The following is a 24,674-nucleotide window of genomic DNA, read 5'->3' on the forward strand; positions in this document are numbered from 1 at the left end:
ATCACAAGAGAGTTGGCATTTTATTTTAACTTATCTTAAGCTCGCAGGAACAAAGGGTAGTGTGCTTAAGAATTAATGACAAGGCCACCTGCTTAGATCCTCACAGTTTTACATCACCACCACACCTGAACAGGGACATGAGTAGTTAAAGTGATGACAGATCCAAGGAGACCAACCACCTTGGATGGAAGAAAGTTAAGGAATCCAGAATCAGTGGCCCCTAGTGAAATGGGAGGGTAAAAATAATAAATGCCCTTAAAAATTTAATTACTGATTAAAAATAATTTTTAATGATTTTTATTTTTTAGATCTATTTATTTATTTTAGAAGGAGAGGGGGCATGAGCGAGCATAGGGGTGGGGGCAGAGGAAGAGGGAGAGAGAGAATCTCAAGCAGACTTCCAAATGAATGCAGAGTCCACCCAAGGCTCCATCTTGGGATCCTGAGATCATGACCTGAGCCGAAACCAAGAGTCAGACGCTTAGGAGGCTGATCCCCCCAAGTGTCCCAAAACATCTGGAAGGGAATAACGAATTCAAAAGGGTTCTTTCTATATACCTTTCAGGCTGGGACCTACATAAAAATGTTTAGTTGATGAAGTGCGTGTGTGTGTGTGTGCGTGTGTGCACATGCATGAGAGAGAGAGAGAATTTGAGACACACTAGAGAGCTGAGAATATTGATAATTTAATATCCCTGCAATGTTGAGACTGGATGGATCCAGGGTACAAATAAAGGAATATTTTTGAATTATTGCTGAATATCAGAAAGTAAATTCATTATAAGCTCATTTAGTAACATGGACAAATATTTAATCACCCTGAGGATCACAGAATTGTATCACATCTCCCCTGGGTTACATAAAGTCAAAGCCTTTATGTTCTGAGCCACAACACCTTCATGCCACCAGGAGCAGGAGGGACATCAAGGAGACATCTGACAGGAAGAAAGGAGAAAGTCTTTTCAACTGGGGACAGTAGGTATGTGGCTTGATATTCATATAACCAGTCATAGAACCTGGGCTTACTGTCCCAAAAGGTATATTCATTTTATTATCACCTGTGTTTCATCTCTTATTGACATTCATTTTTATCCACTGTCTTTGATATAAATATTCTGTGGAAGAAGTAAAACAGACCTCATGTCTAGCAAAACTCTCAGAGAAACTGCATTCATTCTATTTTATACCAATGAATTTTGTTTTTAGTTTTATCAGAGTAAGCCAACCAGGTCATGAGAAAATAATACTGACAATGGGGACACTGATTTACTTGAAGAGGTAAAGCCAATGAGTTATGCTTTTAGAATTACTGTACTAGGGGTGCCTGAGTGGCTCAGTAGGTTAAGCATCTGCCTTCAGTTGAGGTACTGATCTGGGATCCTGGATGGAGCCCCATGTCAAGCTCCTTCTCAGCAAAGTGTCTGCTTCTTCCTCTCCCTGCTTGTGTGCCCTCTGTCTCTCTCTCAAATACATACATAAAATATTTTTTAAAATATTATTTATTTATTTGACAGAGAGGGAGAAAGAGAACTAGCAGGGGAGGAGCAATGGGAGAGGGAGAAGCAGACTCTCCACTGAGCAGGGAGCCTGACATGGGGCTCGATCTCAGGACCCTGGGATCACGATCTGAGCTGAAGGCAAAAGCTTAACCACCTGAGCCACCCAGACACCCTAATAAATAAAATATTATTTTTCAAAAGGATTATTGTGTTAAACTCAACTCTTTTGGAAATCCCCTCCTAGCCTGGTAATATCAAAATTTGATCTGGAATCATGTAGAATGCCCATCTGTCCAGGGCTAAGGTTTAATCTTTGAGTGCCATAAGCCCAGGCCTACCTTGTTCTCTGTCTGTCCTCATTCACTGCCCCACTGTAAGTGGATAGAAATTCCTTCCAAGGTTCAACAACAGAGAAGTGGGACATCACTTCCTTTTATTCTCACTTCACAACAATTGAGAAAATAGGGAATAGGGGTTTGAGGACTACTTTTATATCTCATGTTTATTGCAAGGGGCATGTAGGTTATGTTTAAGTTGTTTAAAGACAACTTTGCATTGAAGATCAGATTCTTAGCAATAGCTGTGTCCAGGAAATCTACAGCTCTCACAGCAGTGGGAATTTTGCCAACTAAAGCAATAAAGAGAACAAAAGAAGACTTTAGACTTCTATGACTGGACAGATTTTTAAAAATTATCACAGCCATTTTTATATTAGAATAGCATTTTTCAAAGTATATAAAATATTATTATCATCCAATTCCTTTATTTTAACTTTGTTTGTTTGCCTTGGGAGTGCCTCAAAAGCAGCTGAAAACTGTTATTTCCATACTGGTAGGTCAAATATTAAAATCTAAAGGTGTAAGTTATAGTCTTTATAAATACAACAGCAAAGAGGAAAGCTAGATTTACACTTACTAACCTGTAGCTTTCTAGCAGAAGTAAGAAATAATAATATGCAGTGACAAATGATAAAAGATGTCTTTAATTTAAATTTTTAGCATAATTTTACAACACGAGAATGTTTTGTTTCTTTAGCAGTCTTTCCAGAGTTAGCACTGCTATAAGGGAGTTGGTAGAAAATTAATGTACATTTTAAACAACACCACCACAAGTGATAGATCTGAAAATATGTGCTGATTTTTTCCCCTCTCTGCACATGTGTAACTTACTGTTGTAATACAATTTATATTACTGGTGGGAGAAAAGATTTCAACAACCAATATCTAATAGTCTGGAAATTTTGCCCACAACCTTTAAAATGATCTACTTGCGTGTATTACAAATATCTTCATCTGGGCTGTGCTTATTTATAGTGACTGTTGGTTTTGTGTTATGGTTTCTGCACTCACTGATGAAAATGCTTCTAGTCAAAGTAGTGAATTCAAAATACAGCGACTCAATAAAAACTTTAATTAATCAGGACATGAGCAAAGTGTATAAAACTGTCACATGCTGAAGAAAGTATAAAATATTCTAATTGAAAGTGTCATCTCATTGGTGAAATACTTTCACTCTCTTTTACTGCAGTCTTATACACTTGTCCTTCAGCATATGCGAAAATACTAAGGGAAAAATGCCTGATGAACCACAGGTATATCAGATAGTAAGTCCAAACCATTTTTATACTTAATAATTATTTTTTTAAAAATCACACACAGAATATTTGAAAGTAATAATGACACTGGCTCTGAAAAAAATCAATTCAAGGCTGATATACAGTGTAAAAAAGTTTAAATCAGGCCAATTGCTTGCTTTATGACTTAATTTTGGAGATAATTAGGCAAAGCTACAAAAAAGTAGGGGTTAAAAATCAGATACTGGAACTGTGATACATTATCACAAAGTTGTCAAAAATTTGACATCTGTTGAAAAGTTTTAAAATATATAGTTAAAAATTTAGTCCTTAAGTCTAATTAATAGGCAGCATTAGGATCCCTTTGAGGATCATAGCATAAAGATCCACAGGGATGAAAGACAATTCAAATAATGAACTTGGACGGATGTCTAGATATTTCACAAAACAAGACCTAATCCAATTAGAATCTATGACAATATGTTACATGACAAAAAGTAAATAAAAAAGTATACAGACAGCACCACTGGGTATTCCTACCTGTTTTTTGTGGCCCGATGACCAGGAATTTTGGCAAGTGGTCACAAGTTTTCTCTCTGGACCAAATATCTTTGTGCCGTTTATCATCACATGGATTCTGCAAGAAGAATAATCAATGTTACTGGGTAATGAACTTCTGGTTGTGTTCTGACAGGATCAAATCCTTGCCTAATATCCTAGAACTAGGAGTTAGACTCTGCTTTGGTTCTGGTTCTCTGATTTCCTGTTTCCTTATAAATTGGCAGCTTCCTTTCCTTTCCTACCTCCAATGGCACCTTCCTTCCTTTCCTAGCTCCAAAGCTAGAGCTCAGCATTAAGTTGATCTTGTTGTCATCCTTTTCTGAAACTTGGCTAGGTTCTAACTGCTGAGATTCCATTCCATCTCTGGATTTATGTTAAATATCTATATATTGGAGCCTTTACTTGTCTTAATCTCATTTGACCATAGTTTCTCAGATATCTGAGCTCTCCCCTAATCTTTCCTATTTCTTTTTCCCTAGAGGCTAGAGGCTCATTTTTGAACTCCAGACTTGGCCAACTTTTCCTTTTCTTTTCACATACTATGTACTATTCTAACAAATCCTAATGTTTGGCCGTACCCTATAAGCTGATGCCATGTAGATCAACATTTCTAGGCTGTATCTCCCTCCTGAGCTCTTAACCAATAGTTTAAATTGCATTTGTATGATAGCTATATAGATGGTGGTGAGGAAATGCCAGGCCCAACATATCCATAGGTCCAATTTTATCTCCATCTTAACCTTCTCCTATTCCATTCTTCTTGCATTTCATTTTACTGACCCACGTTTATTATCTAAATCATGACACTTTTGAGAATTAAAAGAGCCATTAAATGAAAATAATACATTTTAAAAAATACTTATTGACTGACAAATAACGGTTTTATTATAGTTAAACTAAATAATATATTAAAATAATTTTCACAAATTAAATTCTGTCTAAAATCATGTTAGGCATTAAAATAATTATAATTATATATTTGTTATCCAAGTATTACAAATGACATGACTAATTATTTATGGTTGAAGAAGTAAAGCCAATGAGTTATGCTTTTAGAATTACGGTACTAGGGGTGCCTAGGTGGCTCAGTAGGTTAAGTGTCTGCCTTCAGTTGAGGTACTGATCTGGGATCCTGGAGGGAGCCCCCTGTTCATATTTGTGTACTTTAATCAGTTTCTTTAACCACATCTTTTTCTAATACCATGTCAGAAAAGTTCCACTAAAGAATGATTGTTTTCAGTGTGATCCTATTATGTTTTATTTTTCCATAAAATTGCTTGCAATCTTTTTCAAAGTTCCATTCATGATTAATAAATTTGAAAATGTTGATACTTTCAATCGACTCTCCTCTATAGACCACTAAATTTTTAACGGGGGAAATATTTTCTTTATAGAGTTGAAGTAAGCAAGAGTAAATTCTGTTAAAGGAAATTTGTTTCTGTTATTTCCAATTGTAGCTTTTTTCCATATTGAAATGTTCAAATATTAGAGACCAAATATTCCACAGTTATTTTCCATTTGGAGTATCTTTCTTTGATGAATATTTTTCAAGTTAAAACTTGTCAGATAAATTGCCTTTAATTATGACACTTTTGACCATTTTGCCAAATACAAGTGCTGTAAAATCATAGACTTCTCAACATTGCATTCCAGCACAGAGTATACATTTTTCTTTTTTTTTCTTTTTAAAGATTTCATTCATTTATTCATGAGAGATACAAAGAGAGAGAGAGAAGCAGAGAACACAGGCAGAGGGAGAAGCAGCCTCCATGCAGGGACCCTGATGTGGGACTCGATCCCGGGACTCCAGGATCACGCCCTGGGCCAAAGGCAGGCGTTAAACCACTGAGCGACCCAGGGATCCCAGAGTATAAATTTTTCTAATTAAAAATAGGAGATCCATCAAGAAATGCTTACCACAGTTGAACTTCCAAAGTTCAATTAAAGAATGCCAAATTAAACCCTCTAGTTCATTTGAATTCTCATTACTTAATTTGTTTAGTCTCCTCCCTTCTTGCTTTGAAGCTTTTTTTTTTTAAGAAGACACAAAGCACTAAAGGAAGAGAAAAATATTATTTATATATTTTTTTTCCTCAAAATAATATTTTAATATTTTTCTCAAAGATAATTTTCAAAGCTGTTTGTCCTTGGTGTCATTATATAGACTGAAAGGGCCTAGATCATCTTGACATTCCACAGAACTTAACATTGGTCTACTGTACTAATGACATGATGTTAATTGTACCTGGTAGGTAACAAGTGTCAAGTATTCTGGCTGCCTTAGGAAGACATATGCACTCCAGAGGGTGGAAGAAAAGCCAGAAAAGTTTCAGGGATCTACCAGACCTACCACCTTTGGTGGTTTTTCAAGATCCAGGGTTCTGGAGCATGATGAGACCTCCCCACCAAAGTAAAAGTCTGTTTTTGTTCTTCGTGACTCCTACTACTAAGAAAGAAGAATATAACTCGATAGGCCTCTTTGGGTTTGGGAAGCAGCATTTTATTGCACTAAGGAATACTGCTCTGTGTCATTGACAGGATGATGCAGAAAATTGCTAGTTTTGAGTGGAACCCAGAACAAGAAAGAGTCCTGCAAGAGTTAAGACCGAGGTACAAGCAGCCCTTCCACTTGGATCATACAACTGGGCAGATCTATGGCACTATGGCATCTATGGTATGAAAGGATGCCAAATAGAGTTTTGGTCAAGCCCCAGAGGAGAATCATAATGTACACCCCTAAAGTTCTCCAGTAAGGTGTGCCACCTGCAGCAGATCATTCAAACTGGTATCTACTCCTGGTATTCTACTGAGCCCTAGAAGTGATAGTGTTTGCCGTGAATTTTCAAATTAATTGTGTGGCCATAACTGGCCATCATAAGCTGAGTATTGGCAGATCCACCAAATCCTAAATTCATTTGTACCCAGTAGCAATGCATTTTAAGATGGGAGTGGTGTGTCTGGGATTGATCTCAAGCTGATCCAAAGGCTACAAGTAAGCTTTACAAATGAGTGGCCCAGACCTTTATGTCACCTATTACTGTTAGGTGACATAATACCTCTATATCAGCTCATTCCTATAGTTTCACAGAAGGCCCCCTATATTCTGCTGATGAAGAGAGGGGAAACTCAAGCTTGGTTAGTGGACAGGTTGGTTCATATGTTGGCAGGGGGCTAAAGTGGACTGCTGTTGCACTGCAGCCCCATTCAGAGAGGTTCCTAAAAACCAGTGGTTAAGGGAAAACTTCCTATTAACAGAGTTCTGGGCAATGTTCCTGGTCATCTCCTTTTTTTATGGGTAGACTAGTAGGGCAACATAAGATTATAACAGACAGTGGTGACATGATTTGCAAGGGACTTAAAGGAGCCGGTTGGGAATATAAGGGCTTATAATTCTAGGGAAAAGAAAAGTGGATGGACCCATGACAGTGACCAAAAAGTGTGATGAACTTGTACTGCACATTAATGTACACCAGAGAGTATTCACTGTAGAAATGCTAAAAAACCAAGTGGACAGAATGACTCAGCCAGTTCCCAAAATTCCCACTTGTCACCTAACCTCTATCCTTGGTTAACCCATTGCTGAAGTAATGGATTCATGAATTGAGAAGCCACAATAGCAAGATGGATGCCGTTCATGGGCTTCTCTCTTCTAAGTCTGCTCTAGTTACAGCCACTGTTGAATATCTGACTTGTCAGTAACAGACCAGTTCTAAATCCCAGAAATAGCACTATCCTACCACTTAGTGGAAAATTGATTATATTGGACATTTCCATTTTGAAAAAGGCAGTGATTCATCCTAACCTCTGCTCACTCATATTCAGAGTATGGATTTTCCTCCTCTGCCCACATGGGCTGTTTCCTCTTCTCTTTCCTGTTTCACCTTTTCCCTTATAGGTTTTTCCTGAGAGCATCTCTTCAATAAATCATTTGGCAAAATTTCTTATCTCAGACTTGATCCTAATGCATTTTCCATCCCCATCTTCCATTGGAACAAGAGTGGAGTGTAATATAAAAAGACCAATATCATATAAAGACAACTGTGTTATATGAGAATTCATTTTGGAAAAGTTAGGCTATACACCTTGGGTTTTTCTATGAATTCATCTGTAGAAACTGTAATAAAAGGAGTTAATTACAAGCAAATAAACTTCACATTTTTTCTTGCATAATAACTGAATTTTTATTTTATTTTTACCAGTGTCTTTATTTTCTGCCATTATTTTATTTAGTGTTAAATCTCAAATCCTCAATAGTCTAGCTTCAGTTTAGTTCTCTAATCATAATTTTCACTATGGCAGAGAGGGGTAAACTATCTAGTCCTTCAGCTATAAAACATTCCTTATTTTGCACAGTTTGTAAATTTCCAGCTAGAGACTATGTTTCACACTTTGAATCAAGCTTTCCTCATATGAATCATTTCAGTCCAAAGGAAAAAAAGGCAAAATGATGTAAAGTATCTATGTAAAGATAAAACCACTATCCCTAGATTTCCCCTTTCTTACCAACTATCAGCTGTAAAATGGCTACAATTATAGCATGTGCCTTGGACTTGGAGATGTTGAATAACTGCTGACCTGGGGCACTGGATGACCATGTGGAATAGAGCTGTCTTAACTCTCCTAAGTGGCCTGCCCACTTTTTAGACAGTTGTATAAGTGAGTAATACATATCTATTTTATTCAGTCAATTTACTGTTTGGAATGTCATCATTATAGTAATCTTGCCTGTTCACTAAGTCAACGTGTTTCAAAGGACTTATCTACAAGAAGGTAAGGAACTTGTGTCAGAATGTGAATTATTGAACTGCTTACTTCAATAAGAACATCCTGCTATAAGTAAAAAACAAAATTCCAGCTGAAGCAGCCAGTGTGCTCAGTGATATAGTTGATTTACATGTTGGCACAAATTTCTTATCTCATGGAAAATCAGCAACAAACAGTTTAAGCCCATTTGTTTACGGACCACACTTTGAGTAGCAATGCTCTGAATTAACATGTTGTTAATTGATAGTAGCTACATAAAAATAAACTCAAAATGTATTAAGAACCTAAATGTGAGTCCAGGAACCATACAATTTCTAGTAGAAAACAGGCAGTAATCTCTTTGGCCTTAGCAACATTTTTCTAGATATGTCTCCTCAGGCAAGGGGAACAAAAGCAAAAATAAATTATTCTGACTACACCAAACTAAAAAGTCTTTGCATAGCAAAGAAACCGATCAACAAAATGAAAAGACAATCTACTGAATGGGAGAAGATATATGCAAATGAAATTATGATAATATGTTTATATAAAAATATATAAAGAATTTATACAACTCAACGGCAAAAAAATCTGATTAAAAAATGAGCAGAGGGCCTAAACAGACACTTTTTCAAAGAAGACATACAGGTGGCCAATAGACAGACACATGGAAAGGTGTTCAACATCACTCATTATCAGGGAAACGCAAATCAAGTGATAATGAGCTATCACCTTACACCTGTCAGAACTGCTGAAATCCAAAACAAGAAATAACAAATGTTGGTGATGACGTGGAGAAAAAGGAACCCTCAGGCACTGTTGGAAGGAATGTAATTACATAGGTACAGTCACTGTAGAGAACAGTATAGAGTGTCCTCAAAAAAGTAAGAATAGAAATACTGTATGATCCAATAACTCCACTACCGGGTACTTACCCAAAGAAAACAAAAACACTAATTTGAAGAGATATATGCACTTCTATGGTTACTGAATCATTATTTACAGTAGTCAAAATATGGAAGTAACCTAAGTGTCCATTGATGGATGAATGTATAGAGAATATGTGGCATGTACATACAATGGAATATTACCAAGTCATAAAAAATAATGAGATTTTGACATTTGTGACAACATGGTTAGATCTAGAGGGTATTATGCTAAGTGAAGTAAATCAGAGAAAGACAAATACCATATGATTTTGCTTATAAGTGGAATCTAAAAAATAAAATGAACAACAAAAAAGCAGAAACAGACCCATAAATATAAAGAATGAATAGATGCTTGCCTGCTGGCATAGTGGGAAAAAATCGGTGAAAGGGAGTGAGTGAGAAGTATAGGCTTGCAGTTATGGAATGAATAAGTCACAGGAATAAAAGGCACAGCATGGTATTGTAATAGTGTAGGATGATAGTAGCTAACCTTATGGTGAGCTTAACATAATGCACAGACTTGTGGAATCACTATGCTGTATACTTGAAATTAATGTAACACTGTGACGACTATACTTCAATTAAAAAGAAAAAATATAATTGCCCAAACCAACTTAATGTTTCAACTACACTGTATTCACTTTTATAGATATGCTCATGTCTGCACCTGATTCTTTGAAATTTATTTACACAATTTATTTTTCTGTGGAATGCTCTTATTTCTTTTTACCAATCCATAATAAAAATCTCACAGATTATTAGTCTACTGTAAGCTAATATGTCCCAATAACCTTCCCTATTTATTTTAGAGGGCTAGCATAGCCCAGTTGTTAAGACTGTGAGCTCAGGAGGGAGTGTGAGCTCAGGGGTTGTTAAGAGTGTGAGCTCAGGAGCTCTGTGTCTTACAGAATTTTCCTAAATTCTCTGGGCCCTAGTTTCCTTATCAAGAAAATAATGATTGATGGTATCTACCTCACATGATTATTGAGGATATTAAGGGAGTTAATATATTTTAAGTAATTAAATTGTTCTCTGTAAAAGAGAGTGATTATTATGTGATTCCCATGTTAGCGACTCCCCCTTTTTTTTTCTTTGTCCAGATTAGTCAGTTGAAGGAACAGAAAGAAGATACTGTTGCTGATGGACTGGTTTATTATAGATATCCATCCTGAGAGCAGACTTCCTGGTCTACTGTCAGAACCCTAGACCCTAAGATGGCTACCCCTTCTCAGGACAAATTCAGTTTGGTGACTAGATTCCTGGAATGTATGACTTACCTGATAGGGAAATAGCTTAGAGTTTCTTTAGGCAAACTTGAGAATATAGATTGTCCTACCAGACCCAAAGACCCCTATGTAATCCCAACTCAATTTATTTTTGAGTATGCTTCCTGTCTGGCTCCTGCATTCATCCAATTTATTGTTTTAGCACTTGTCATCACTCAGGTCTGAACTGAAATATCACCCTATGCAAGAAGCCTTCCCTGATGACCAGATCAAAGCACTTCCTCCCACTCCTGTCTTTCTATGATAGCTTCTGGTTATTTTTTTTTTTTCATTATATTTCAGTACCTGAAGTTATTCTATTCAAGTATGTGTTTATAGTAATTTTATGTTACATATAAAATGCATTTATATTTATAATAATTCTGTATCAAGTAGAATGTAAGTTCTTTGAAGAGGTCTGTCTAATATAATATGTAACAGGTGCTTGATAAATACAGGTTGAATGACTTGAGACAGGCACAGTAAGTCTTTCATAATAGGCATAGACAGATTCTGATATATGTTTGAAAACTAACATGATAGGAACTGTGCAGACATTATACTTCCAAAATTCCCACAAAAATAACATGTCTGCAATCTCCAATGATGTTTTTCATGGGGGCCCCAGAAGCTAGTTTTTGCTATTTCCTTAAGTCATCACTTTATATCTTAAACATTATTCTCATATTATTTAACTGCTTCCTCTGTAAAGAACTTTAGTTTTCAACTGTATTTTATATATTAAACCATTGGATAAGGGTTCCCATGACCTACACTTATCAAGTTTCCTCACACATAACCCAATGAAGAACAAATCTCAGATTAAATGCTCAATTCATTTGCTCAAATGGTTACTTTATGCTTAGCAAAGGTAGATGAACAAACTGAACAATTATTCACTGCCACTGCTGAAAGGGTCTCTTGTGAGATCTTTCTGGTTCTCTGTGTTCAACTAGGCCACTTATTTTCTTTACTGTAGTACACATGCCTTTGCCATTCAGATTTCTGCATGCAAAACCAGTGAAATAAAACATTCACAGAAATGGGCAAATTTAAAATAAGACTTGAAAAGAGTTTTCTTTAACATACAGAACTTGGGTAAAGATGCCATTTTTTGGTAGATAAAGACACTAGTTATTTCTTGTTGTGCTTTCCCCAGAAATTATACTGATAGAAGTAAACTATCAAACAAAATTACCTGGATGCTGTTACAACACTTGCTGTTCGAAATGCTTTTACTGCTAACAATTCAATTTACACTACCGTTTTTCCTGTTCGTATTTTACAGTTGGTGGCATTTGTATACCTCAATCTAGGCAGATTGCCTGTCTTTATAACTGCATTCCTTCTATGTTATGCTATTTTAAGACCTTCCAGATGCCCATTTTTATTTCTTTCACCTCTTTTACTGCATGTTTCCCCTTGTGTCTGTTAATCATAACTTAATTAACAGGATGTTTGCATTACCTATTTTATACTCTGAAAATGTTTGTTTAGATTTGTCCTACTCTGACTTTATTTCTATCATCTGAATTATTTGAATAACAGTTAACTTAATATCTAACCTTTATTGATCACCTTCTATATTCCAGGCACTTGCTTGGCATAGATTATTTCTAATCCTCAAGCAACCTGGCAAGATAGATATCATTATCCCTTCTTTACACCTGAGGGGGCTGAGATGCAAGGTGTTTTATTTAGGCCTTGCAGAAGGTCACACAGCAAGTCAGTTTCAAATTTGGAATCCAAAGCTGGGGTTGTCTCTGCATCTAAATATTGCGTGCACGTGTGTGTGTGTGTGTGTGTGTGTGTGTGTGTGTGTGTGTGAGAGAGAGAGAGAGAGAGAGAGGGAGAGAGAAAGAGAGAGAGAGATTTAGAGAAAGAGGGTTTGACAGTGATTATGAGGGTCAAAGGGTCTTTCCAAGAAAAAGCAAAGCATCTTTTTGCACTTTCATACTTGGTTCCATTGCTATTATTTTAATTTCAAAAGTCAGGAAATTATAAAGCAATTATACTCTTTCATTTTCTAATTTGATTGTTCCCTGAATATCTGAAACTGCCATAAACAATAATTTACTGTTTTAATTATTTAGCAGTAGAGATATATTGAAACTTAAAAAAAAAAACAAAAACCCTTCAGTTAAAATTGCTTTAGGCATTTTAGAGTTACACTGCCTGTCTGGTAAAAATGCATGTAACTCAGCTGTAACCCAGGTAAAGGGAATGTAGGTGGTTTTGTACAGAGAATATATGATGAGGTGAGGCCGATTTACTTTTAAGTAGACAAAAGAGAAGTGGAGAGAAGATTCCCTGAGGTGATGGACCAGTCTTAGAAAGGGGAGTAAATTCTGATGAAAACCCAGATTCTTCCTTTCCAATTAAGTAAAATTTTCAAATTCATAATCATGCTAAAATACATATTTGAAAAATCACAGTGAGGTTCATATTTGTATAGAATACACGAAAATAGTTTTTGTTCTCCTTAGATCTAGTTATTCCTACCTATATTGCCTTTTCTCTACTAAAAATCTGCTTTGCTCATTGCTTCTCCACATCCTTCACTGACAAGGACACCATGGAATTATCAATTAGATTGATTATCCCCTCTCATGTGCCTATTCCAGATAACTTGGACATATCTAGACTTTAATAGCGGACCTTAAAAATGCCCAGTGGTCATGATAGGATTATTTTGTTAATTACAAAAGTTTCAGAGGTTATTGGTTTCCTCTTCATTTCCTCTCTGCTTGCCTTCTGCTGTTTTGACCTCACTGTTTAAAGGAGAATGCTATGAAAGATGTATTTGCTTTTCTTTTAAAATTACACTTCTTGCTTCCTATCTGGTGCTGTCGTTTCAAAAGTTCTCCTGCTTACCAAGTTTTGCCATGTACATGTCTTTAAAACAAAATCCTTTTCCAATCTGTTTTACACAGGCGGGTGACTTTCAATTTTTTGTTTCTCAATGTCATTTAAGCCTAATACAATTCACATACACTGATGAGGAATTTTAATAGGCCATGGATGTTTATCCTCAGTGTTTCAACCAGCAAATCCTTATGGAGAAACTCTGAGACACACACCATCTTTACAAAGCTTGACTCTGCTCTGCACACTACGTAAAACCCAGCTAGCCATCAACTCCTTGGAAAAGCCTTTCTTTTCTGAGTGCACACTGATTTATAATGAATGCTCTCTCCACAGAACTCCTGTAACACTTATAGTTTGATTTCTTAACCAAACTTTCCTTCTAAAGTAGTCTGAAGACAGAGAAGCGTAAATGCCTACTTCTGAGGGTGGGAATGGGTTGAAAAGGACCTGTGGTCCTGTGCGGGTCTGAGGTAACAGCTCCATGAAAGCTGCTTTAAGCACAAAGGACCTCTGATTTACCTTAAACATCTATGCACTTGTCACCACATTATACCCATGTTGATTTAAATAAATTGATACCATTGGCAGTTTCACATGAAATATTTTTGTAGTAAAATTGACCCTAGGAGATGAGAGGCTTACTCTGAAACTCTGAGTATATTCAAACAGATGACTGCATATTCTTGCATATAGTACCTTGTGTTATTATTTATGGTTTTATGAATATCCTGTCAGAGAATCTGGATAGCCAACTCAGTTAAAAATGTATTTTAAAACTCTTATTAATAGGTTGGCCTAATATAGTGTATTCCAGTACAACATAAGTTATCGGACATATCTATAGGGCACAAACACAGAAGATTCAGGGTTTTTTGTTGTTATATTTGGATTAGGTCTGCAAACTCTATGTTTTATAATGATTTTGATTCAGAAAGGATGAAAGTATATATAGCATTTTATTTTATTTTATTATTTATTTTATGGCACTACTACAAGTAATTTTTCTTTTTCCTTGAATTTTTTTTTTTATTTATTCATGAGAAACACAGAGAGAGAGGCAGAGACACAGGCAGAGGGAGAAGCAGGCTCCCTGAAAGGAGCCTGATGTGGGACTCGATCCCAGGACCCCAGGATCAAACCCTGAGCCAAAGGCAGACGGTCATCCGCTGAGCCACCTAGGTGTCCCTACAAGTAGTTTTTCTATTACTAAACCTCACTAAGTTATTTGTATGGGGAATTTGACACGTGATGAGATCATATTTGCAACTATTTGACAGGAAACGCAAAATCCATGACTTATTTCACCATTTCTGGATGTCAGCATGTCTGATAGCCTTATATAGCCAAATAGGGAAGTACTTCATTTTCAAATTAAAAAATTAGGGGCCCCTGGGTGGCTCAATCAGTTAAGCATTTGCCTTCAGCTCAGGTCATGATCCCAGGGTCCTGGGATCAAGCCCCACATCAGGCTTCCTGCTCAGCAGGGAGTCTGCTTCTCCCTCTGCCTCTGCTCCTCCCCACTGTGTTCATGTTCCCCTGCCTCTCTCAATAAATTTTTAAAACTCTTAAAAAAATAAAATCATGAGGAATTACCTACATATTTGGGAAGTATTCTTGAAATGTTTAAATACTAGCCTGAGTTAGGAAGATATATATAACAAATACATTAATTCAAAGTGTGATTAGGGAAAAATATGTAAGATAATGATAATGTCAATGCCTCTACTCTGCCATCTATGAAGTGATAAAAAACTATTCTGGCTATTTCACTGGAAAGGCTAAAAGATGAATAAATGGAAATAAAAAATAATAAATTATAGAACTCTTATTTCCTGGCTGTGGGGTGATTACTTGCAGATCAGTTTTCCTTTTATCTCAGTGTCTCACAAACAACTACCACTTCTTCAAAGGTCCCACTTTTTTCCCAACCATGATGCTACTCAGGGTTTCCCTCTCTCATGGCTGGATTATTGTCCTAATATTAGTATCTCCCTATTCTTACCTGTCCTGGAAAAAAGGTTTCTGGTATAAACGTTATTGGTTAATCCTTTTTTTTTTAATTACTTTACTCATCTTCAGAACTTACACATACGTGCTCTTTGTTGCCAGTCACATCCAGATTACTCTGATAGTATCCAAAGATTTCCCAACTGACTTGTATGTGCTTTTTGAGGTTATTTCCCTTGGATCCCTACTTCTTCTCTTGGATCCCTACTGTTTTCTAAGAAACAAGTGTGCCACTTTGACTTCTTGTGCACATACCTCTGCTTTCACTTAGTCATTCAGGAGATTTTTTTTTTAAGATTTTATTTATTTATTCATGACAGACACAGAGAGCAAGAGAGGCAGAGACACAGGCAGAGGGAGAAGAAGGCTACATGCAAGAAGCCTGACTGGGACTCGATCCTGGGTCTCCAGGATCATACCCCCAGCTGAAGGTGGCGCCAAACCGCTGGGCCATCGGGGCTGCCCTCATTCAGGAGATTTTAATGACAGTAGCTATGGTACTGTGCTAGGTTCTAGGTTACAAGCATGAATAAACATATTCTCACATCTTAAAGTTTGCATGAGCTGGTATATGACAGGCAAAAGTGTCTGCAAGACCATATTGTAAGTGCAATAATAGAGTCATAAATAAGGTAGAGAGTAGAAAAGAGGAATAAATATGAAAACAAACTTATAATATCATTTTGTTCACATAACTAAGAGCTATTATGGTTTGTAAGTTCTATGAAAGCAAAGACCTTTCTATTATGTAGGTACTTCAAAAGTGTAGGTCAAACAAATTCACTCTGAATACATCACCAGATTCTTCTAAAATAACAAGGTATGCCTGAAATTTCATCCTACAGAGAGGGTTGATGATAGCAGTAGATTTATTTTTCTGAATGTAAAACTACCATCTTGATGTGTGGCTGGAACTACACTGGAGTCGGAATAAGAAAACGTGAGCTTTACTCCTGACTTGTCCATAATAATCCTAGTGACTTAGAACAAGATATTTCACTTCCCAAGGTGTCACCTATGTCTTCTCTAAAATAAATATGCTGGGCTGGATGTCTCTAACTTCTTCTCCTGCTCTTATAATCTATAATTCTCTGTGGTAGAATTTATTTATTCCTTTAACAGACATTATAATAATAGAACCTACAGTGTGTATGGTGCTAGACTTTGGGATTTGTTTATGTCACAGATGTCCAAATCTCATCATTTCTAAGCTGGAGTTGGATGATTTCACAGCTAGAGTCAACAAACGTGCTAACCTCCTCAGGTTAGAACCCTGTGATTTTCTTTCCTACTTCTTTAATCCTGGGGATACTGGCATGTAGAGAAAGAAACTGCAGCTCTTTGAGCATTCCCTTGGTCACACAGGCAAGCAGAAATCCACATCATGCTTGGCATGTTTGTTGATAGTGAGAGTCTGGAGTGGCTGCGTGAAGATTGAGGCTGAGCTAACCTGACAGCTTGAGAACTTAAAAGCATCGATTAGCGAATGTGCAAAAATCTGACCTTCTAAATGCCTCCATGTTGTGGTTTGAGTTTCTATAATGAGAGTTTTAAAAAAGAGGGGGGAGGGGAAATCCTATTCTTCCATGCTTCATAGTGATTATTCTTCCAAAACAAAAAGGGATATGAATTAACAGGAACCCGTGAGAATACTTTAAAGAGTCTTACTCACTAGGGACTACACCAAGTAGGATAAACTTTAGGAAGAGAGTTCCACATGTGTCCTCAGCATATATTCTCACATTTAATAGCTTTGAAAAAATCAGCTTCCAGTGAAGAGAACGCAGGCACATTCTGTGTTGAGCTTACCATGCTATCCATTGATAGATATTTATATTGCACTTTTTAATTAGGTGACAAAGCAGTTTCACATATATGGTAGTTGGTGCTAATGAAAATTTACATAAAGAACCAAAGAAAACTAAATAGATGTGAAGATCACCATTATTCATGTTTATTTTTATTTGTAGTAATAAAAAAAGTGTGAATTAAAAATCTAGAGAAAAATAACAGTTGATTTACTTTTTAAAAGTGAAATACACTAAATAAGGCGTGCTGAGAAACACAAAAAAGTATCTGAATTTTGATAATGTATAACAATGACAGACACATAATACTAATCTATCCTAACTCTGTAGGGCTGTGATGAGTGGGCTACAAAACATTTAATTAATGCTGGTTATGCTTATACGCTTTTTTTTTGTTAAATTAAATTCATATTGTTTAAAGAACATGATGATAATGCTTACAGCTGCTCTGTTTGTCATTATAAATATGAATATGGAAAGAAGAGATAACCGCCAGGGAAAGGGACTCAGACATTATTATGCATTTATCTCTATTTAACCGTTTGCAGTCTCATGGACTTGGTTTATGACTGGCAAAGTTTATCAGCCTTGCTTCAATAAGTTAAATGTTCTCAAAATCTCACATACCTGAATAATTCCCTCTTGAACTTAACTGCTCTTCTGCTTTCTATTTCTTGTTTTCCTTCTTAAACATATTTGAGACTATATGGCACTTTAATGAGAAGTTCTTGCAGTTTTATTTTTCAATCAAAAGAAACCATGTAATTTACTTGATAAAGTGGGATTTTTGAAAGTAAATGTTTACGAAGTTATTGAAGTACTTTTATAGTAAGCTATTTCAATAATATATATTAAAATTGCTAAACATATAAATAACAACAGCAGTAACAAAAACTCATGAACCCTGAAGCCTTTTCTGATTAATTCCATAATTTATTAAGAACTACCTAGGAATTTACCTCTATGATGCTATTCAAAATTGTTAGCACTTACAAATGTTTTATATACATTTATGTTCTTATATCTTCAAAATGATACAGTTCTCTAAGAAATAGTTTATTTTCTGTTCCTGTTTTTCGTTTACACCCCCAATCAACTAACACAGTATTTCATATTTAATAAAAATTCAATCAATATTTAGAATCATCAAATTGACCAAATCATATTGGAGCTGATGTATCTCTATCTTTTTTTTTCTTTTTTGAGAGAGAGAGAGAGACAGAGGGAGAGAAAGGAAGGGCAGAGGGAGAAGGAGCAAAAGAGTCTTAAGCAGGCTTCATGCCCAGTGCAGAGCCTCACACAGGGCTCAATCTTACACCCTTCAGTTCATGACCTGAACTGAAATCAGGGGTTGGATGCTTAACCAACTGAGCCACCCAGGTGCCCCAGAGCTGGTGTATCTTTGATTATATTTACTCCTTACCAAAAGGAATAGTGTCGCTCATATTGAAGTGGTACCAATAAATACAATTCTCAATAAAAAAAAAACTCACACAACCATAAGAGATACAAATCCTTCATCTAAAATAAAATTTCTGCCTCTAAAGGAAAAGAAAGATTAGAGCATGGGACTATTGACTCATTTTTTACATGTTAACTGTTTGCAACCTTTGTTAAGTTGGATACTTTTTATTATTACCATACCATGAATTATAGATATCTCATAAATAAACATGTTTGAGAAAAGAATTGATTTACTATCAATGATTTATCAATTTTATAAGTGCGTGAGCACTTTTGAATAATACCATTTATACTTTGCCTTTATGAAATCCAGCAGCTACTTGGTATGATTATATACACTATGATAATGATGTCTTCATCTATTTATCTAAGTTAGACACCAGACATATAGATGGTCAAGCAACTTATTAGAAAGGTGAAAGAATTAAAATGTGTAGTTCAACATAAATACAAACGGTGCAGTTCCTGAATAAATTATCAGAGTAAAGTATGACTCACTGTAGCAGTTTTAAAGCACACTTTGAAATATACATTAGTGAATAAGAATAGCAAGGAAACCCTTCCCTGACTTTGAGAGAAAATACTATGTTTTATTCTTTGCATTCCCTAAAGCAACTCGCTTTGCCTTACACATAGTAGATGCTCAATAAATATGTGATGGATGAATTCCTGACTGTATAGACACAGAGTAGCATGTAACATGAACTACAGAACAAAGAGAAACACAGAGTCTTGAGGAGAGAGAGAGAGAGGATGGTAAACAGTCTGTTTCACGGTGATTTCTCAGTACTGATGATGCTACTTCTCTACCAACTGCTTAGCAGGGAACTATGTGATTTGCTCCCTGCAGCCTGCTTATTGATTGTGTGGGTCAATGTAATGTAATGCATAAAGAACCAAGAAACTGAGAGGTAGCATTTTCCTAGATAACTGCTAAGAAGCAAATAGTTTACATTTTCATATACTGAAGCTCAGTAGCTCCTACATGAAGTTGAATTATTTGTAAAAACAATCCTAAAACTGGCAATTTTTCTTTTCCCAATAGATCTAGTTCTAGTGAAAGATTAGCTAGATTAAAAGAAATGTGAAGACATAGTAAAGACAGAATCTGTAAAAGCATGATAAAAAAATTGCTTTTCTCTTTTTATTTATACTGTGTTTACACATACATATCAGGGTTTACCTAGAGGGTCTTAGATTAAGACTGCTCTTGGTTTCTATCTCCCTAGATGTCCAGTGCCTAATCATTTTACTGCCAGTTAATGCTTACACTAAGTGGGAGTCAAAACGATTAACACCGAGAAGACACCAACAACAAAACAACATTCTCAAAGCAAAAATTCAGAACCAACCAACCAACCAACACCCCAGAAAAACAAAAAGTACACTTAATCCATTAAAAAAATGTTCTTAAAGAGAATGAAACTATTGAATAAAAAAGCACCTTGTGTTAAATGTCAGTTTTAATACCTCCAACAGAGCTCCTAATACAAATTAGGCAGTGTTTTCTTTCCTTCCTTACAGAGAGAATGTTTAGCATTACCTGCCAAAGAGGGTCTTTTTGTTCAGGGAAGAGCTCAAAGTACTTGTGTGCTAGTTGTACTGGAGGCAGAGTTTGCAATTTCAGGTGGGTCCAGCTCTGCACGAAGTTGGCCAAGTTCACAAAGGTATATAACCCTAGGCGGTCATTCCCATAGTTCGACAAATGGGTCATGAAAATGCTGATCTGAAAGATAAATAAAAGTGACCATAAAATATAACATACTTAAGTTCAAAAATGGCATAGAAGCTCTAGATAGGACCTCATCTAATCTTGTAATTTCATGAGAAGTACAATTATCATTTTACGTGGTGTTATGAACTGAATTTCAGTGTTCCTCCCAAATTTATATGTTGAAATCATAAAGTCCAATGTGACTTTTCAAAGATTGGGGCTTTAGGAAGGTAATCATGGTGAAACAAGGTCATAAGAGCAGGACCCTAATCTTGACAGGTCTTTTTTTTTTTTTTTTTTAAGATTTTATTTATTTATTTGACAGAGAGAACAGGAGAGCACAAGCAGGGGGAGCAGTAGAGGGAGAGCGAGAGGCAGACTCCCCACTGAGTAGGGAGTCTGATGCAGGACTAGGTCCCAGGACACTGAGATCTTGGCTTGAGCCAAGGCAGAGCTCAACCAACTCAATCACCCAGGTGCCCCGATAGGTCTTGAGCCCTTGTAAGAAGAAGAAATATCTGTACTCTCTCTCTCTATCCTCTCTCCCCTGCTCCCATCCTCTCTCCTCCTTTCTCCATCTCACTTCCCCTTTACCTCCCTTTCTCTCTCTCTCTCCTCCTCCCTCTGTCTCTCTATGTTTTCTTTCTTCTCCCCCGACCCCCCATCTCTCTCCCTCTGTCACAGCCAGAAGACTGCTGTCTACAGATCAGGAAGAGAGTTCTCACCAGAAGCTAAATTTTCTGGCACCTCAATTAATGGATTTCTAGCATCTAACATGGTGAGAAAAATAAATGTCTGTTGTTTAAACCACCCAGTCTGTGGTATCTTCCTATGGCAGTTTGCACAGATTAGCACAAGTGAAAAGACACACATTTGACTTCTATTTTAAAATCACTCTTAAACTCACTATTAAAATGGAAATTCAAATTGGTTTTTTTTCCCCTTCACTGTTCACTAAAAGTATAGTGTTAATTTCCTTTCCCCATTCTAGAATCAACATATCCATCATCAAACCCAATAATCTAATATCTTCTTTGCTAGTGAAGAATCAGAATTAGACTAGTTCTAAAATAAAACAATTGCTCCAGATCTGGTTTAGATATGTAAATAGGCTGAACTAGAATTAGATTTTTTTAAATTGGAATTAGACTCAAAGGTCTAATGAAGACTTTTTACTGCAATAAAGAAATTGTTAATGTTTGCATGGAAACTGATTGCATTCAGCCAAAGAACTCTTCCAATTTTGCAATATTTCCTATCTCTATATTAATTCTAAAAATTTCATAGCATTTTGGTATTGTATTTTTGTATATTAGAGACTAGGAAGAAGTAAAATCCAGATTGATTGCTCTGAAAACAGCAACAAAAATTTTGAATGTGATCACAGATATAATCTGATATTTCCTGATAATCCATCAGGGATTGTAGTTGGAATTTTAAAATATTAAATGAAGGATAATTTGTATATTCTTGATCTAAATTGTAGAGATTAAACGTAGAGATGGCTAATGCAAGTCATAAAAAGGAAATTGATAATTTTCTACCCTAAACAGTATTTGTACTTGTTCCTCAATCTCATTATATTTGCATGTATTTCAAAAATTTATTTTATTACTTATTATTTAGAACTATAAATAGTTCAGTGAAATTAACATGTTATAATTAAGTACTTTATTAACTTCATTAGAAAAGTAACAGTAAGAGAAGGTTAGAAATAATAACATTAAAACAAATATAACATATGAAATTAACCAGAAAAATAATACCCACAGGTCAAAATATAGAAAGTCAAGTGTTTCATGGCTAACTTTTTTATGGATGCTAATTGACTTTTTAAAGAGGGTTTATGTTTCTTGGTGTGCTTATTTGGGTTGTTTGAACTATTTTGAAAATAAAAACAGGTTTGCAGCAACCATTCCAATATCATGTCATTGCAGCCTGATTAGAATGCTAGCCATGCAATAAAGGTCATACACTGCAGAACTATTGAGCCCAAGATCCTACATGTCATTGGATAACTGTAAATGTCCAAAGAGGATACCTTTTGTGTTGAAAATAGAAAGGCATAACTTGTTCCAGAATTTAAAAAAATAAAAATAAAACAATACTCTGACAAAGTATTGTCAGAATAAGTTATAAGTTTAAAGCTATCAGGTTCATTGAATGCCCTTTTTACTTTGGAAAAAAAAATTTCTTTCCATTTGCTGTATTAGAATGGTAAAACAAATTCTCTAAGGAAAGCCTATTAAAATGATTAGAGATTCTTCTCACCATGGTTGAAGGTGAGAAGGAAAGTGGGAGAGCTTGGCCCACTGTCCTTCATATCCCTCTATAACATAAAATAATGCCTAAAAAGTATACAGTGCTTACTATGAGCAAGGCATGAATCTAAGCTCTTTACATACATGAAATCCTTTAACAGATAATTCTTATGAGAGGAACAGCTACTGTACCTTTTTACAGATGAAGACAGAGGTATTGTTAAGTAACTTGTCCAAGTCCCACATCTAGTCAAAGGCAGAGCAGAATTTTAAACCCAGGACATTTGATTTCCAGATTTGATACATGATATACCTGACACCTTCACCCAAACAATTTAATACATAGAGTTTGACATCCATCATTTTTTTTTCCTTTTGCCTTTTTTTGGAAAAAAAAAAAAAAGGCAAAGACATCTGTCTAGAGAAAAAGTGGAAAAATCTATGTAAGCAGCATCTTGGTAACTTAAAGATTTTTTTCTTTCTTTCTTTTAAATTGGAATGACAAGATAAATTATTTTTGGAATCTTACATGAAAATTTTTATTTTTAAATTTTTTAACTTTTAAAAATATACTATTTATTTTAAATGTTTTTTATTTATTAATGAGAGAGAGAGAGAGGCAGACACACAGGCAGAGGGAGGAGCAAGCTCCAAGCAGGGAGCCCAATGTGGGACTCGATCTTGGGTCTCCAGGATCACACCCGAGGCTGAAGGCGGCGCTAAACCACTGAGCCACCCGGGCTGCCCTATATTATTTATTTGTTTGACAGAGAGAGAGACAGAACACAAGCAGAGGGAGTTGTAGGCAGAGGGAGAGAGAGAAGCAGGCTCCTCACGGAGCAGGGAGTTTCATCCCAGGACTCTGGGATCATGACCTGAGCTGATGCTTGACCCACTGAGCCACCCAGGTGACCACATGAAAACTTTTAAAATGATGAATTATAGTATTTGAAAGAATATTACTGATTGCCTGCAGATTTATCTTTGAAGGCAATATCACTCCTATCATATTTCCAGTCCATTTTTCCCCTGTGGGGTGTGTTCAAAGCTTTTTATTCTAAAGGTCAGAAAAGAGAAAGGCTATTTCAAAGAAGATTCTTTACATAGCTTGTTTAGATAGAAATTTAAATTTAATCCCCCAAATGTTTGTTGATACAATGTCCTTATTTGAGATTCATGTGAATCATTGGAACAGACTCAGGTTATCTATCTATGTCTGTCAGTGATTTTTACACTGGCCAACTTCTCTCTCTCTCTAAGCTTTTTTTTTCTTCTTTTTCTTCCAAATAGGAAGTGTCCTATTGGCAGGACTTAATTACAGAGTTTCTAGAACATAACATAGTATCAGTAGTTGATGACCATATAATTGCAATTGTTGTCATGAACACTTCTTTATAATCACCACAAAATAATATGCATTTGATCCCAATAAGTATGCATTTATCTCATGTCACCATTATAATTAAGAAATAAGACAGTGTAAGTAGTGTGCTTCAGGATAATTACAGTTTCTCAGGACTGAAATTATTATGAAAACCAGGCTGCCAGCTTAATGCCTGAAGAAATATAATAATGTCCTAGAAATCTACCACCTGCCCTCTAGCATTATTATTTTAAGATGGAACTTTAAGGCACCTGCTAGTGTCTAAAATCTGACAAAATTATAAACAAGAATGCTATTTGAAGGGTACCATAAAGATTATTTTTATATTGTGGGCAGATGTATATTATCATTTCATTGGGGTATCAACATAATGCCTTTAAAAGATTTTTGTCCCAGATTAGTTTTAAGCCATTTATCCAGAATTTTCTTAAGAAAACAAGCCTTGCTTTCTAAATGGAAGTATCAAACTTAATGCAGGGCAAATGGAAAATCTGCCTTTAGAGGGAAGCAGAGTCTGGAGTTGTTGTGTGGTTCTAAGCTGAGATATGCTTCTACATTTTAATGTCCCTTTGCTGTGAATAGAAAGAGTGTCCTGGCC

General features: G+C 35.8%; 1 protein-coding gene across 1 annotated transcript in view; it reads right to left on the reverse strand.

Annotated features, from left to right (window-relative positions):
- LOC140623592 (bifunctional heparan sulfate N-deacetylase/N-sulfotransferase 4-like) overlaps window positions 1-24,674 on the reverse strand; it is a 285,724-nt gene that overhangs the window by 20,545 nt on the left and 240,505 nt on the right. The window contains 2 exon segments of the mRNA XM_072810036.1: window positions 3,613-3,709; window positions 20,261-20,443. Of these exon segments, the coding sequence (XP_072666137.1) occupies window positions 3,613-3,709; window positions 20,261-20,443 (280 nt within the window).

This window comes from Canis lupus, chromosome 33 (genome assembly GCF_048164855.1).
Source record: "Canis lupus baileyi chromosome 33, mCanLup2.hap1, whole genome shotgun sequence".
Taxonomy (NCBI): domain Eukaryota; kingdom Metazoa; phylum Chordata; class Mammalia; order Carnivora; family Canidae; genus Canis; species Canis lupus.